Source organism: Enhydra lutris, unplaced genomic scaffold (assembly GCF_002288905.1).
Source record: "Enhydra lutris kenyoni isolate GAN:26980312 unplaced genomic scaffold, ASM228890v2 scaffoldscaffold5, whole genome shotgun sequence".
NCBI classification, from domain to species: Eukaryota; Metazoa; Chordata; class Mammalia; order Carnivora; family Mustelidae; genus Enhydra; species Enhydra lutris.
In genome coordinates, this window is record NW_019154089.1 from 36361585 (window position 1) to 36376687 (window position 15103).

General features: G+C 38.7%; 1 protein-coding gene across 2 annotated transcripts in view; it reads left to right on the forward strand.

The window, feature by feature from the left end:
• LOC111141168 (dynactin subunit 4) overlaps positions 1-14709 on the forward strand; it is a 29676-nt gene extending 14967 nt beyond the window's left edge. The window contains exons 6-14 of one of the 2 annotated variants that reach the window (XM_022493538.1): positions 14-34; positions 444-517; positions 744-856; positions 1191-1300; positions 5804-5877; positions 7832-7886; positions 8906-9013; positions 10645-10742; positions 13164-14709. In XM_022493538.1, coding sequence (XP_022349246.1) covers positions 14-34; positions 444-517; positions 744-856; positions 1191-1300; positions 5804-5877; positions 7832-7886; positions 8906-9013; positions 10645-10742; positions 13164-13377 — 867 coding nt within the window. In that variant the 3' untranslated portion in view covers positions 13378-14709. The remainder of the gene's footprint in view (positions 1-13; positions 35-443; positions 518-743; positions 857-1190; positions 1301-5803; positions 5878-7831; positions 7887-8905; positions 9014-10644; positions 10743-13163) is intronic. The other variant, XM_022493537.1, reaches the window with a different exon arrangement.
• The last annotated feature ends 394 nt before the right edge of the window (positions 14710-15103 follow it).

Consider the following 15103-nt stretch of genomic DNA (forward strand, 5'->3'; position numbering starts at 1 on the left):
TGGGGGCCTACAGCAACACACTATTCATGTAGTGGTAAGTTCTCTTTTATGATTCTTGCTAACCCTGAAGAAGTTAGCAGATGATCGCTGGTGTTCCAAGAAGACATTCATCATTTGCCATAGACACTTCACATAGTTCTGGTCTAAGTCATAGCTTAGATATTTTTAGATTAATAGTTTAAAAAAAAAATCACATTTAGTTCAATTTTACTCTACTAATGTAGTTTCAGTCTCCATGTTTGGTGCTTTTGCTAATTATTTTAAAAATAAGATGATGTGGGGCTACAAATTACTTTCTTTAAAAGGAGCTTTCAAATTAGCTTTTTTTTTTTTTTTGCTTATTTCCCTGAGCTTCTCATGCTGGCCCACCCAAAAGTCTTTCTTGTGGTAAATAGGATGTATAAACGTAGCATTTGTAATTGGAATTTCTGAACTCTTTTTAGGACAAATATGGTCTTGGAACCAGGCTTCAGCGACCACGAGCTGGTGCAACCATCAGTACCCTTGCCGGACTGTCGTAAGTTTGGACATTAAATGGCTTTGAGGAGAAAAGCAGGTATCCAAATGAATTGGAGGAATGTGACATAAAACACTTGCTACTGGGGAAGAAGATTGTCATGCTTAGAAAAGACCCCAACAGAGAAAGAATGTTCTGCAATAGAAGAATACGTCAGTTATTGATATTGTACACTTTGAAGGCAATTAAGTGGACCTTTGAGAAATTAGTGCTTTTTATCTTTTAGCCTTAAAGAAGGAGAGGACCAGAAAGAGATAAAGATTGAGCCAGCTCAGGCTGTAGACGAAGTGGAACCTCTACCTGAAGATTACTATACAAGACCAGTAAATTTAACAGAGGGTAATATTTTACTTTTTTTTCCTTGGTTTCTATTTTACACCTAATTCTGCTTTTGTTACTAATATGCCCTGAGTTTTGAGATTTTTTGATGGCGTCATGGTTGTTAGTAGTAACATAAATCCAGTAACAAATGAAATAGATATAATCACTTGAAGAACTTTAAAATGTCAGATTTCTCTATTGTAGTTTTTTGAAGAACTATTCACAAAGGAAGTGTTGTTTCATGTGTTGGAAGGGCTGTTCACAAAGGAAGTGTTGTTTCAAGTGTTATCTCGTAAGTCTAATTTTGAGTGAGTCATTGTAAACTAAGCCTGGTTTCTGCCTTTCATGCTAGTGACCACCCTTCAGCAGCGCCTCTTGCAGCCTGACTTCCAGCCAGTCTGTGCTTCACAGCTCTATCCTCGTCACAAACATCTTCTGATCAAACGGTCCCTGCGCTGTCGGGTAATTACTCCATTCTGTAGAGTTGCCGTTTGTACCAGAGAAAAGCAGGAATGAAATAAACATTGATATCTGGCCAATGTCGAAACTTCTAGAATGTAGTAAATATAAAATATGCTTATAGAGAATGTACTTGGGTGTCCAGTTACCATTTTAAATGCTTTCAAGATAAAAATCCTTACAACTATGAGATGTAGGTACTGTTGTTACCCCTGTTCTACAGATGTGGAAAATGAGGTACCTGAAAGTCAATAAATTCATAACACTAACCCCTAGAAGAGTAGTGAAAGAATGTATGACTTTCAGGCTGATAGAGAGGCAACAAAGAGGAGTTATAAAATAAAAGAAAGGAAAAAGAAGAAACATTAGCAAAATCCAGCCTCTATGAATTTATAAGACAGCCGAGTTTCTTCAATAAATACATTGTAGAAGAAAACCAAAAGAACATGGAAAAGAAACCTTGTAGATCAAAACAGCAATACAGAACTTCCTCAGCTTGATAAAAGCCATGTACAAAAAGAACAGAGGGAAAAGAGCATAAAACCGGTGGTTCAAATAGAAAGCATGTAGTGAGATAGATTTACAGCCAAATATTTCAGTATTTATATAAACGCCAGTGAAGTAAATGCTTCTGTTAAAAGACTAAATATTTAAGGGGTGCCTGGGTGGCTCAGAGGGTTAAAGCCTCTGCCTTCGGCTCAGGTCATGATCCCAGGGTCCTGGGATCGAGCCCCGCATCGGGCTCTCTGCTCAGCAGGGAGCTTGCTTCCCCTCCTCTCTCTCTGCCTGCCTCTTTGTCTACTTGTGAGCTCTCTCTCTGTCAAATAAATAAATAAAATCTTTAAAAAAAAAAAAAGACTAAATATTTAAAACCAACAAAATGCCTGCCCATTCTATGCTAATCATAAGAAACAGAATTCAGAAAGTTTGGAAGTGAAGATAAATGGGAAAGATAGATCATATAAATAATAAATTTTTAAATGGAGGGATAATTCATAAAGGAAGAAATAATTCACAAAGAGGATGTAACAGTTCTAAAATTATATGCACTAAATAACGTAGACTCAAAATACCGAAACATTGGAGAAAATTACATTATTTTAGACAAATGATTTGGGGAAATTAAACATGCTTCGCTTAGTAACCGAGAGAACAAACATGTACCCAATTATCTGCAGAATATGCATTCTTTCCAAGTATTCACAGTACACTTATAAAAATTAACTGTATACTGGTCATAAAGTCAGTCCCAACCTTTTTCTTTTTTTTTCTTTTAAAGATTTTATTTATTTATTTGACAGATAGAGATCACAAGTAGGTAGAGAGGCAGGCAGAGAGAGGGGGAAGCAGACTCCCTGCTGGGCAGAGAGCCCAATGTGGAACTTGATCCCAGGACCCTGGGATCATGACCTGAGCCGAAGGCAGAGTCTTTAACCCACTGAGCCACCCAGGCACCCCTCAACATTTTTCAAAAGATGATATTATTAGAATATGTTATTTGATCAGAGTAAAATTAAATTAGGAATTAGTTATTCCTGTAGAGGAAAACTTATAGGACACAGCTAAGACCATGCCTAGAAGTAAATCTGTATATTAGAAAGGAAGAAATAAAAGATCAGTGTTTCAGCAGACATTTCAAGAAGTTAGAAAAAGAACAGCAAAGTAAGTACAAGGAAACATGAAGGAAGAGGATACTAATGAGTTAAGAACAACTGTAAAGGGGCAGCTTAGTGGGTTAAAGCCTCTGCCTTAGGCCTAGATCATGATCCCAAGGTCCTGGGATCGAGCCCCACATCGGGCTCTCTGCTTGGCATGGAGCCTGCTTCCTCCTCTCTCTCTGCCTGCTTCTCTGCCTACTTGTGATCTCTGTCAGTCAAATAAATAAATAAAATCTTTAAAAAAAAAAAAAAACCACTGTAAAATACAAAAAAGCAATAAAACAAAAAGTTGATTCCTTTAAGGAGATTAATGATAGTAAATTTTAATATGTAAATTCATAAGATGTTATACAAGATTCATGTTGACTGTACAATTCACCAGATTTATCAAAAGTAAATAAGCAGTTTCCTATTGATCAATCTGTCTTCAGGGTAGGTGGGCTTCCACAAATACAAAATGTGCAGATTATGGTATATCCATAGAAGTGAGTACTAGAAGTCTAAAAAGGAATGTACTAATATGGGATATATATATATTTTTTAAGATTTTTATTTATTTATTTATTTGACAGACAGAGATCACAGGTAGGCAGAGGCAGGCAGAGGGGGTGGGGGAAGCAGGCTCCCCGCTGAGCAGAGAGCCCGATGTGGGGCTCGATCCCAGGACCCTGAGACCATGACCTGAGCCGAAGGCAGAGGCTTTAACCCACTGATCCACCCAGGCGCCCCTATGGGATATATTTTTGAATGCAAAAAATAGGGTGTGTGGCAGGTACACAACTTTTTGTGTAAGGAAGGGAGGGCAGGAAGGAAAAGAAATATGTGTGTGTATAAACAAAAATCTTTTTTAATATGCATTTATGTAGGTTAACAGACTTGGAACAGAGTAGAGAAAGTAGAAACAGACTCATGGGTGTGAGAAAACTTGGTATTTACCAAATACAGCATTGCAGATCACTGGGGAAAGAATAGCCTGTTAGATTTTCCTAGGTCAAATAATTACATGAAAATAAAATTCGGTCTCTGTCTCACACCATTCACAAAAGTCAATTTCGGGAACATTAGAAACTTCTTTTTTTTTTAAAGGTAATTTTTATTTATTAGAGAAGAGTGCATGAGCCGGAGAGAGGGGCAGAGGGAGAGGGAGAAGCAGACCCTCACTGACCAGGGAGCCCGATGCTAGGTTCAGTCCCAGGACCTTGAGATCGTGACCTGAGCCGAAAGCAGATGCTTAACTGACTGAGCCACCCAGGTGCCCTGGAACATTAGAAACATGAATGAGCAAATATGAAGAGCGAAACTTCCAAAAGGAGACAGGAAAATCTTTGACTTCTGGGTAGGGAGTATTCCATAAATAAGGCAAATCACAAACTATAGAGGAATCAATGCTATATATTTGACACAGTGAAACTTATACCTGCACTCCAAAGAACACCCGTAGTAATGAAAAGATAGGCCATAACCCGAGAAAAGTAATTTATAAGATATATAATTAAAGGATTAGTGTCTAGAACATGTAAAGAACTTCAGCAAATTAGTAAGGAAAACATACTCCAGTCAGTATGTGAAGATCCAGTAAATACTAACATACAAGTCACAGCAGAGGAAATCCCAATAGCCAATAAACATGAAAGATACTCCTCCAGAAATCGGAGAAATGTCTGTTAAAACTGCAGTGAAATACCATTTGATAGTAAACCAGATTAGCACAAGTTAACACATATGGGAAATGACTGATATGCAAGAATACTTACTCGTTGCTGCCTTATTTATAATAGCAAAATCATGGAAACGTCACAGATATCTATCAGTGTGGGTATGGTTGAATAAGGTACAGAAATGATGACAGTAAGATACAGAGATAGCTCTGTGTGTGCTGGTATAGAATTCTAAGATCGATAAGGAAAAAAGTAAAGGGCAAAAGAGTATATAAAATGCTCCCTTTTTTGTTATTGTAAAAAAGACAATGTGTGCACATACTTGTATGTGCACAGGCTGTTAATGAGAAAACACATGAGATACTGGTAGGACTCTGGGGAGGAGGACAAGGGGACAAGTAATGGGTACCTTTACACTGTCCCTGTTTTGTACTGTTAAGAAATTTTTTAACCAAGTGTATGTAGTACCCATTAAAGAAAGTAAAAAATTGTTAATGTATTTTAAAGCATGGGATCTGAAATCACACTACTTGGATTTAAATCCCAGCTTTGATTCTTTTTTTTTTTTTTAAGATTATTTATTTTAGAGAGAGCATGAGGTGGGGGGCAGAGGGAGAGAATCTCAGATAGACTCCCAGCTGAGTGTGGAGCCTTAACTTGGGGGCTCAGTCCCATGATCCAAAAATCATGACCTGAGCCTAAACCAGGAGTTGGATGGTCAGCCGACTGAGCCACCCAGGTGCTAACCCAGCTTTAATTCTTACTGGCTCTGTGGAGTTGGGTGAGATGACTTACCCTTCTTGTGCCCCATTTTCATAATGTGTAAAATGGGGACGATAACAGTTTGGGTACCTACACTTACCTTATAAAGTCAGTGTCATGTTTAAATCCAATTAAGGAGCATATGATTCAGCACACTTAGTATGTTCTCAGTATGTGTTAGTTGTTGTTATTTCAGTAGTTATTAAGCACCGCAAAGGTATAGTATCTGATAGGTTCTTGCTTATGTCCAGAGAAGTCCAAAGCATCATCTTTTGCAAATGTTGGCAATCAGAACATGCGGTCTTATAGCAGAATAAAACAAAACAAAACTCAAGTCAGTGCTGTCCTTCTGAATTTAGTAGCTGTATGGATCCAGCAGAGATTTTTTTTGTTTTCCTCTAATACATACTATAAATTTTTCTCTTTAGAAATGTGAACATAATTTGAGCAAGCCAGAGTTTAATCCAACATCTATCAAATTCAAAATCCAGCTGGTTGCTGTGTGAGTATTTTGGGATCAGTGTTTTTAGTTATTGTTCTTTGACTTTTTCAACACAAAATGTATTTACTCTGGGCTTGAAAAACTTCATCAGAATTATCTTGCTGTTTTTTCTGTTTAGGTTTCAAGTTCTATACCCTGAACTTTAAAACAAATTACAGACCTAGAATCAAGGGTGTTTGCATCAGGGACACAATGATGGTATGGTCTCCAGGTGGTGATTGTTAATTAGTTATTGGACAGAGAGATACTGGTCATTGATTGCAAGTTAAAACGTACCTAGTTTTGATAATGATCCAAAATATTAAGTAAAAAATAACCAAGTAGAACAAATCAAAGAGGATCCCTGCAACAGTGTTCATTGAGTGGGATAAAAGTGATTATTAGTGTTAATTCACTGGGACTTGTCAATAGAAGGGAATTTTGTGAATGAAAACTACTTATTAAAAATATTTTGAAAAATTAGGAAAATACTGTCTTGACTTCAGGGCAAGAAATGCTTAGAGGGAATTAGTAAGGCAGGAAACCCAGAAACCACTAAAGAAGAAAATAGCTGACCCTTAGCAAAAAACAAAAAAAAACCACAAAAAACCCATAAACTGTAAAAAAAAAATATATCTACATATATTTTTACATTTATATATTTGACAACAGAATCCTGAGACAGACAATAGAGCAGGAAAGAATATTTGCTACTCCATGACAGATAAAAATTTAATGTCCCTGGAAGACAGAATTCCCACAGATTGGAAAGATGAAAATGTGAGTAGGACAAAAGGATTTGAACTGGCAGTTTATAGAAGAGGAATTTCAAATGGTCAGCGAATACATGGAAAGATGCTGAGACTTGATAGGAAAAGTTTAAAATAATAAAGAGCATTTAGTGCTTGTGAGCATGTGGGGAAACGTATTTGCATACATTGTTGGTAGGTTTGTGGATTGCTAGAGTCTTTTTGGAGAGCGGTCTGGAATGTCAAGACAAAGTTACATAGACTAAACCAGCAGTACCATCTCAGGAATCTATTCTGTTGAAACAAAGCCACCAATATCTAAAGATACATATGTAAGGATGTGTATTGTAACATTTTAATGGCAAAAAGCTAAAAACAATTTCAGTGTCAAGCTGATTAACCATTAACAAATAGTTGATTAAATTGCAGTACACTGAGGTTGTAGAATATTCTGCAGCAATTAAAAATAAAAAGTCCTTCCAGCAGTCAAGAATGTTGAGAAATGCTGGTCTGTTGACTTTGGAGGAAAGAATAGGTATATAAACACTAAGCTGAGATTTGACCCTGGGTGATTTTGAGTTCAGACTAAGCACATGTGAGTACAGTATTCTGTTGTCTTTCTTGGGCAGTGAAACAGTGGTTAAGGGGAAGGACCCTGGCGATACACTGCCTGAGTTTGAATTCTGGCTACTCACCAAGTTACTGCTTCTTTGAAGCTTAGTTTTTTCATCTCTGTAATGGGGGTGATGGTAATAACACCTCTCTCATGCAGTCACAGTGAAGATTAAGTTAAAGTGTTTAAAACATTGCCTAGCACACAGTGCTTATAAAAGTGTTTGATAAGTTTGTGGTAGTGTGTTTCAACCTCTGCAGTGTGTTACTAAGTAGGTTGTGGGTCCTGTAACCAGTTGCCTTTCAGATTTACAGAAATGAATTAATAAAATCTCAAAAAATATATCTAGCAAATGTATAAGGAAGATATCTACCATGATGCACACAGATATATAGGCTGTATGTAGAAGTGTACATACGATTTCAGAAAGAACTCAACAGTTGGTTTCATAAGTCTTAAGTTCTTATTATGATGGTATGATTCTTTGAAATTCTTTTTCTGTGACATGTTCTGATTAACTTGAAGAAATCTTCACTGAAATCGCTTGAAAGGAAAGTAACAATGATTTTAAGAGACTTCAGTGGACATTAATGTATTTTTTATTCACACATAGCAATTATATCCCAGAAGTGAGAATCATGTCAATTCCCAACCTTCGCTACATGAAGGTTAGTACTTTGCTTTTTAGCAAGAAGATAAAGAACTGATAAGAAATGTGTGTGTGTGTGTGTGTGTGTATGTGGGCGGCTGTGTGTGTGTAGCATGAGATTCAGGAGCAAGGGAAAGAAAAGAAAGTTTGAAGTCATAAAGGGATTGGGATTTTTAACTTCTTTAAGCTGGGATTCTTGGCAACAGCATCTTTGACATACGTTTAGAAGGAGCAGCATGTAAATTATGTAAAGATGAACTCATGGGTGGGGAAAGAAGGAAGATGTTTTATCCCACAGACATCTTTAGCTCTTCTCCAACCAGGAGACTCTCCACATCCCATGTGTGTGCGTGTGTCAGATACCAGGAATCAACAGGATTTCTTTACCACAGCCCCTCTCTTCTTTGAGTTCCTTATCTATGCCCCCTCTCCCCCACCATGAGTGTAGAATATTCTGTAACGGCCCCTTTTGTTCTTTCCTTTCATGCTGCTTATGGAGTCCACGTTCATCTGAAAGATTTTGCTAACCTCAAGAAAGTACCAAACAAGGGCAAATTATGGGACAAGAAGTCTTAAAAGTCTTTTAGAGTCCTGATGAATTTTTTTTTTCTCTGTCTGGCTACCCTGTGGCTCTCATGCTTTATGAGGACTTTCAGATTAAGCAGACTTAAGTTGTTGCTCAGGAGTCCTTAAGTGGAGGACTGGATGGAGCAAGAGTTGTAAACTTTAATCAGTTAGATAATGTACATTCCTCAGAACTTCTGAGTCTAGTACCTGGCCCTTTCTATGGGATCTGCCCTATTTCCTCATGTAATTTAAGGAGCTCCATAGCATATATAGCCTAATATAAATAGTAGAATAGGAATCTGTGAGCACTTTGAGAATGTAGTGATGTAGAGGTGGGTGTTATTGCTCAGGAATAATGGGGGGCAGGTGCAGGAGGTGACGATTTTGTGAAATGCTTGGTACAGCAATAAGAGAGTGGACCAAGGTGGCAGTAGTGGAACATGTCTGAGAGAGGCTTGTTCTTTTCCCCAGGAGAGCCAGGTCCTCCTGACGCTTACGAATCCAGTGGAGAACCTCACCCATGTGACACTGCTGGAGTGCGAGGAGGGGGACCCAGATGATATCAACAGCACTGCTAAGGTAGGAGCATTTTGAGGGACCGTGACTTCTCCTGGAGGGGCCTTTTGACGTGGCTTTAAAGGACTCCACACTGTCTTCCATTTCCACATTCAAGCAATTATCAGTTTCTTTTGATTTCACCTCCTGAATTTATTTTTTTTTTAAGATTTTATTTATTTATTCATGAGAGACAGAAGGAGAGAGGGAGAGAGAGGCAGAGGCAGAGGGAGAAGCAGGCTCCCCACTGATCAAGGAGCCCGAAACTCTGTCCCAGGACCCTGGGGATCATGACCTGAGCCAAAGGCAGTGTTAAACCGACTAAGCCACGCAGGCACCCCTGAGTTTGTTATTGTTGTTTTGCTTTGTTTTTTGTTTTATTTTATGCACAATCACACTGCCACTGCCCTGTTTGAAGGTCTCATCCTTTCTTACCTGTACTGTGCCAGTAATGTCCTTGCTGACCTGTTCGGAATCCACCCCCACTGCCATTCCAGCCTGTCGTCTGTCTTGCTTCCAAAGTGATCTTTCTAAAATCTAACTCTGATAATGGTAGACTGATCATTTGGCATCCCTCTGACTTAGGGAGAAAATCCAAATTCCTCCACATAGCATAAGCAGTTCTCAGTGGTCCCCCCAATCTGTTCTTCCAGGATGACCTTTCCCCAGATCCTCAAATCTAGCATTCTCCAAATTACACATATTAATGTATATCCTCCAAGCAGATGCGGTGGGAATTGCAGATGCTGTTCTTCTAGCTCGAGTGCCATTTACTGACATACATACCCGCATCTCTCTGTCTGACTCCTGCTCAGGCCTCAAGACTCCTAGGAAATAACATATCCTTCTAAATGCTGTGCCTCCTCTAGATGCCCTCCGCTTACATACAGTATACACAGCACTAAATATTAAAATAGGTGATTTTGACTTTCTGTAAATGTTAATTGAATGAATAAAATGTGGCCTTTTTTTCATTTTGTTACTTGGCGATACATCTAGTATTTGAAATTTTAGATCAAGAACTTTACTCAATGGGTAATCTATTATTGACTCATAATTCAGCATGACACAAAAATTGATAGAAATGATTCCTATATCTTTAATTAGCTATTATTTGAAAAAATACTTATTAGTAGGGAATTTCTTTGTCTCCTTTTTCTTTTTTCCTTCTGCTTTTTAATGATTTCACTTATTAGCATCACTTGCAAAGAGCAGTGACACTCATCTGTCCTTGCTCTTTTTAGTAACGCTAATAACCTGTTCCTGTGAGACAAAAATAAGTGCCTGATGTGTACCCCAGTTTGTAGACTTGCTATCTTTCTCTTTATACCTCCCATCCTCATTCATATCCGTAATTACAAATGTGGTTGACATCATTACCTGCTAACCTCTGACATAGCAAAGTTGAGGCCTAGTTACAACATAAGGCTTAGTCTGAAGACTGCTGCTTAACTGTTCTTTGTTCTTGTACTTTCACTAGAAATGTCTGTGTTCCTAACAGTTTTTAAACTCTGTATAAGTGAAGTAATACTCTGTTTCCTGAAACTTCCTTCGGTATGTTTAGGTTGGTGTACCACTGTGTCATATGTTGTGGAATGAATGTCCTACAACACACTGACCCGTTCTGAGGCAGCGCTCTCTCTTTTACTCTGCAGGTGGTGGTGCCTCCCAAAGAGCTCGTCCTAGCTGGCAAGGATGCAGCAGCAGAGTATGATGAGTTGGCAGAACCCCAGGACTTTCAGGACGATCCTGAGTGAGTAAGAGCTTAGTGACCTCCTCCCCCAACATAGTACAGTTAGCTAATGTAGGAGGCCCACTTACAGACCCCACTTTTTTTAATCTTGATTTTTTAAGGTGATTTTTTTTCTTGTTTATAAAAAATTACTGTAGAAATTTGCAGAATATATATATGAAACCATGAAGAAGGAAAATAAAATCCCACTGCCAGAGATGAGCACCGTTAACATTTTGGTCTTTGTCCTTCTATGTATTTCTTCCATCATTGGGATCATTCTGTAAGCAGTTTCTAATCTTTGTTTCCATTTAAGTAGTAAATATTTTCCCCTGTTAATTAAAATTTTCAAGTGCATTATTTTTAATAGTTACAGGATACAGTATTCTCTTCTATAGTTTTATCATTAGATTTCTCCACATACCCTCCCCACCTGCCCTTTGAGTAATAGATTTGACTCTGTCTTACCTAATAACTGAGAAGTAAAAAGCCGAACCTTTGCCTGGATGACCATACATCAGTTAGGATACAGTCTAAAACTGCAACAGGTACTGTCCCTTCCTGGGTGAAGAACCATTGCTGGAGTGAGGCCCACAGGAACACCTCCCCACACACACACACACACACAGACACACATATACACACACACAGAGGCAGCTCATAGGCAGGAGCAAGCCACTTCCCCGTCCAGGTTTCTAGGCTCCGTTAGAACCCCTCCATTGGACATGAGCCTGACAGGGAGCCAACCTAAAAAGCAGAGAGACATTGGTGGCAGAATCCTGTGTCACAAAGCAAGATACAGAAGGTAGACTTGGAGCTGTAAAGAACAGCTTCATATGCTGGCACAAGGAGCATATAAGGTGTTTTTTTTTTTTTTTTAAAGATTTTTATTTATTTATTTGACAGATCACAGTAGGCAGGCAGAGAGAGGGGGGGAAACAGGCTCTCCGCTGAGCAGAGAGTCTGATGTGGGGCTCGATCCCAGGAGCCTGAGATCATGACCTGAGCCGAAGGCAGAGGCTTAACCCACTGAGCCACCCAGGCGCCCCACATGTAAGGTTTTTTTTAACAGAACGATAAATAAATAAAGGGCAAAGATGAGTTTAGCACCATGATTGGCAAAATTGAGTTGACTTTGGAAAGCACCAGTGTTTTGTTTCATTCTGTAGAGTTCCAGGCCCCAGCCCAGAGATTCTCTCTGGAAGGTCTAGGGGTGCACCAGAAATCTGCATTTTTTTATTTTTATTTTTAAAGCTTCCCAGCTATCAGTGGTTGCCTGGTAAATGAGGCTAGAAAGACAGTTTTTCCTTCTTACTATTTTTAAATTTTAAAAGAAAACTTTTTTTAATGAATCCTACAAATCAAGGGTTTATTTACTACAGTACAAAATGTATTGAGTTAATACAATACAAAAGGCATTTTCTGTAATCATTGCTTTATGTGGATCCTTAAATGACATTAATTAAGATATAGAAATTTGTTAAGCCAAGGTCAGCTGCTAGAAAGATCATCGGAGATATCAAATTCTAGTCAGATTATATGATAGAGTAATAAAAAATTGAATTAATTATACTTCACATAGCACTTTTAGGACTTTCAGATACTTAGAAATAAATACTATAGGATACTATGTAAATGTTTAAATCCAGTAACTTTTCTCGGAGTATCATTTGAATAGTAGATCAAATTCTGTTTCATTGCCCTTAGACTTTTTGTTTGAAGCTAAGTTATTAAAGCACAAACATGAAGTGCACGTCAGAGAAAGTCAAAACGGAAATATCAACTAAAGAGATTATTTTTCTATTCCAGAAATTTCTGATTTACAGAGCTTATTTATAAAAACACTAATTTTATGGTGTTCCAGAAGTTCCTTTAAAGTTCTGAGTTAATATCAGTCTGTATCCTATAGAAACATTACCACATGCACGCATAGATCAACGTAAAGGGATATTCACGGCACCATTGTTTATGACAGGAAAATTGGCAATAACATCAGTATATACCAATTATAGTAAACCTATAACAAAATACTCTGCAGCCATTAAGTAGAATGGAGAAGATCTGTATATACCAGCATGGAAAGTATTTGTGATAAACTGAGTGGAAAAAACCAAGTTAATAGAACAAGTAGTGTGTCCCTTTTGTGTCGGTGCAAACTCGTAGAAAAATACCTGGTAGGTTAAGAACCAAAGTGTTTGTAGTTTTTCTGTGTGCTGAAGGGGAAAATAAGGGAAGACTTAACTTTTTTCCCATTTGAATTTCAATTATTTAGGACTGTATTTTACTTTTGTAATATTAAAAAGGTAGATTGACATTTTGCTGAAAGAACTCTGTTGCTAATAAACAAGATGATGGTCATAACTTGTCATTAGATAAAATGTAAGTCTTAGTGGCTTGGCTGACTTGTGACCTACCTAACACTGTACTTACTTTTTTCCATAGCATTATAGCCTTCAGAAAGGCCAACAAAGTGGGCATTTTCATCAAAGTGACGCCACAACGGGAGGAGGGCGAAGTGACCGTGTGCTTTAAGATGAAGCATGATTTTAAAAACCTGGCGGCCCCCATCCGCCCCATGGAAGAAAGTGACCAGGGCACAGAAGTCATCTGGCTCACCCAGCACGTGGAACTCAGCTTGGGCCCGCTTCTTCCTTAAAGGTGCCACTGGTGGGGCAAAGGACACCACGAGCCCATGTTAACATGTGGAAGCTACTGCTTCATTAAGCCTTGTTTGTAATAATGTACCCATGCACTACTGAATCCTGTTCCTAGGAGGGTGGGGGCACTGGCAAGGCATTAGGGACTCAGGCTAACTGCTGTTCCTCTTGCTCTCACTTCTGTTCATACTAGTAATCTGTCTCCCTCACTGAACCCTGCACGTCGAATAACAGCAGCGCAGTTCCCTCCCAAGAGAGGGGATGGCTGTCCTTTGGAGTGGCATTAGATTTACCACCCGAGAAACTCTGACCATACTGTCTCCCAGTCTGACCTCAAAAAGGGTCACAATCTCACAGGTAAAATGATAACCGCAAGGCACACCTGCTGTTAATGACCCAGCGCCGATGTCCGTGTACCAGCTGCTATCCGCATTCCATGTAGCTATAATCTAGCAGTCTAAACATATCCCTTCACCTGCCAATCTGGCTCCCACCTTGCCGTGGTTTGGACAGAAAAATAGAATTGTCACCCTGTCTTTCGTTTCGTGGTGTTTGGCAAAACCTGTGAGATTCTTAAGGCGCTCCAATTTGCCGTCTTCTGAGTAAATACAGGATGCATATTTATCAGGTGCTCTTAAAATTTCTTTCTCATTAGAATATGGAACTTCTTTTAAGAATTGGAGAAGCAGGCAATCACATGTCATACCAAGGGGTTGCAAATTCCACTCACTTTTAAATGTTGCCGCAATATCCAGGGGTTAACGCTGTCATCCGGAGGTAGCCCTTCTGTGTTTTACTCCCTCCCCCCACATCTGCTCTGCCTCTTGAACTCAATAAGTTCTAAATATTTGGCACCTGGAAAGAGGCCAAAGAAAACTCGGTAGACGAGTTCACTTCTGGAATGCAGAAAACATTTTAAAGGTCAGATTTTTAGCATGATCCAAACTAATATTCTTTCCATTGATTTGAAGGGGAAAATAGCAGTTACAATCTCTTGAATCCCAAACTGGGTATTAAGATAAAGAACCTTTTCCCATCCCGAGTTTAAAAAAAGTCTGTCATAAGGCGTGTCAAGTAAGGCTGTTTTGATTGTAAAACACAAAATAGTTCAGCTGGTACCCCAGAATACTTGCCTGACAGCACACATGCTGTTTTCTTTGGGTATCCTGGAGCTGGCTTGCTAACCTTAATTTCTGTGGCATTTTCTAAAATGAGACTTGACCAAGTAGACCACTGTCTGCACCACATTTTCTGTAAATGTATTGTTAGCATGTGGCCAACACATTTTGGGGGAAAAGAGAAATTTCCTTTTTATCCTCGTTTTGTTTTTAAGTTCAAGCCTTTAGCGTAAAAAAAAAAAAAAATTAAGATACATAGTAATCTAGAATACAGGCAGGACATAGTAACTTACTAGCTCCCTTTGGAAGACAAAAATATTTAGGAAGCCTTTGAAAGAACACTAAATCGTACTTGGTCAAGCTGACTTTATGAAACATTGTTCCACAGAGTAATACATACGCTGCAGCATAAGAAAGAAATACACATATCTCTAATATTATGACAGTAATAAGTAAGGTTTAGCCTCTTAGGAGTTGGGGCAGGGGTCATGTAATGACAAATTTGCAGACCAGAGAAATGGTTTTAATTTTTGGTGTCTCGGTTTTTATTTCGCTACGTGCTGGAGTCTGCGCTGAAGCCACGCCTCCACGCTTGCTCGTGGAGGAC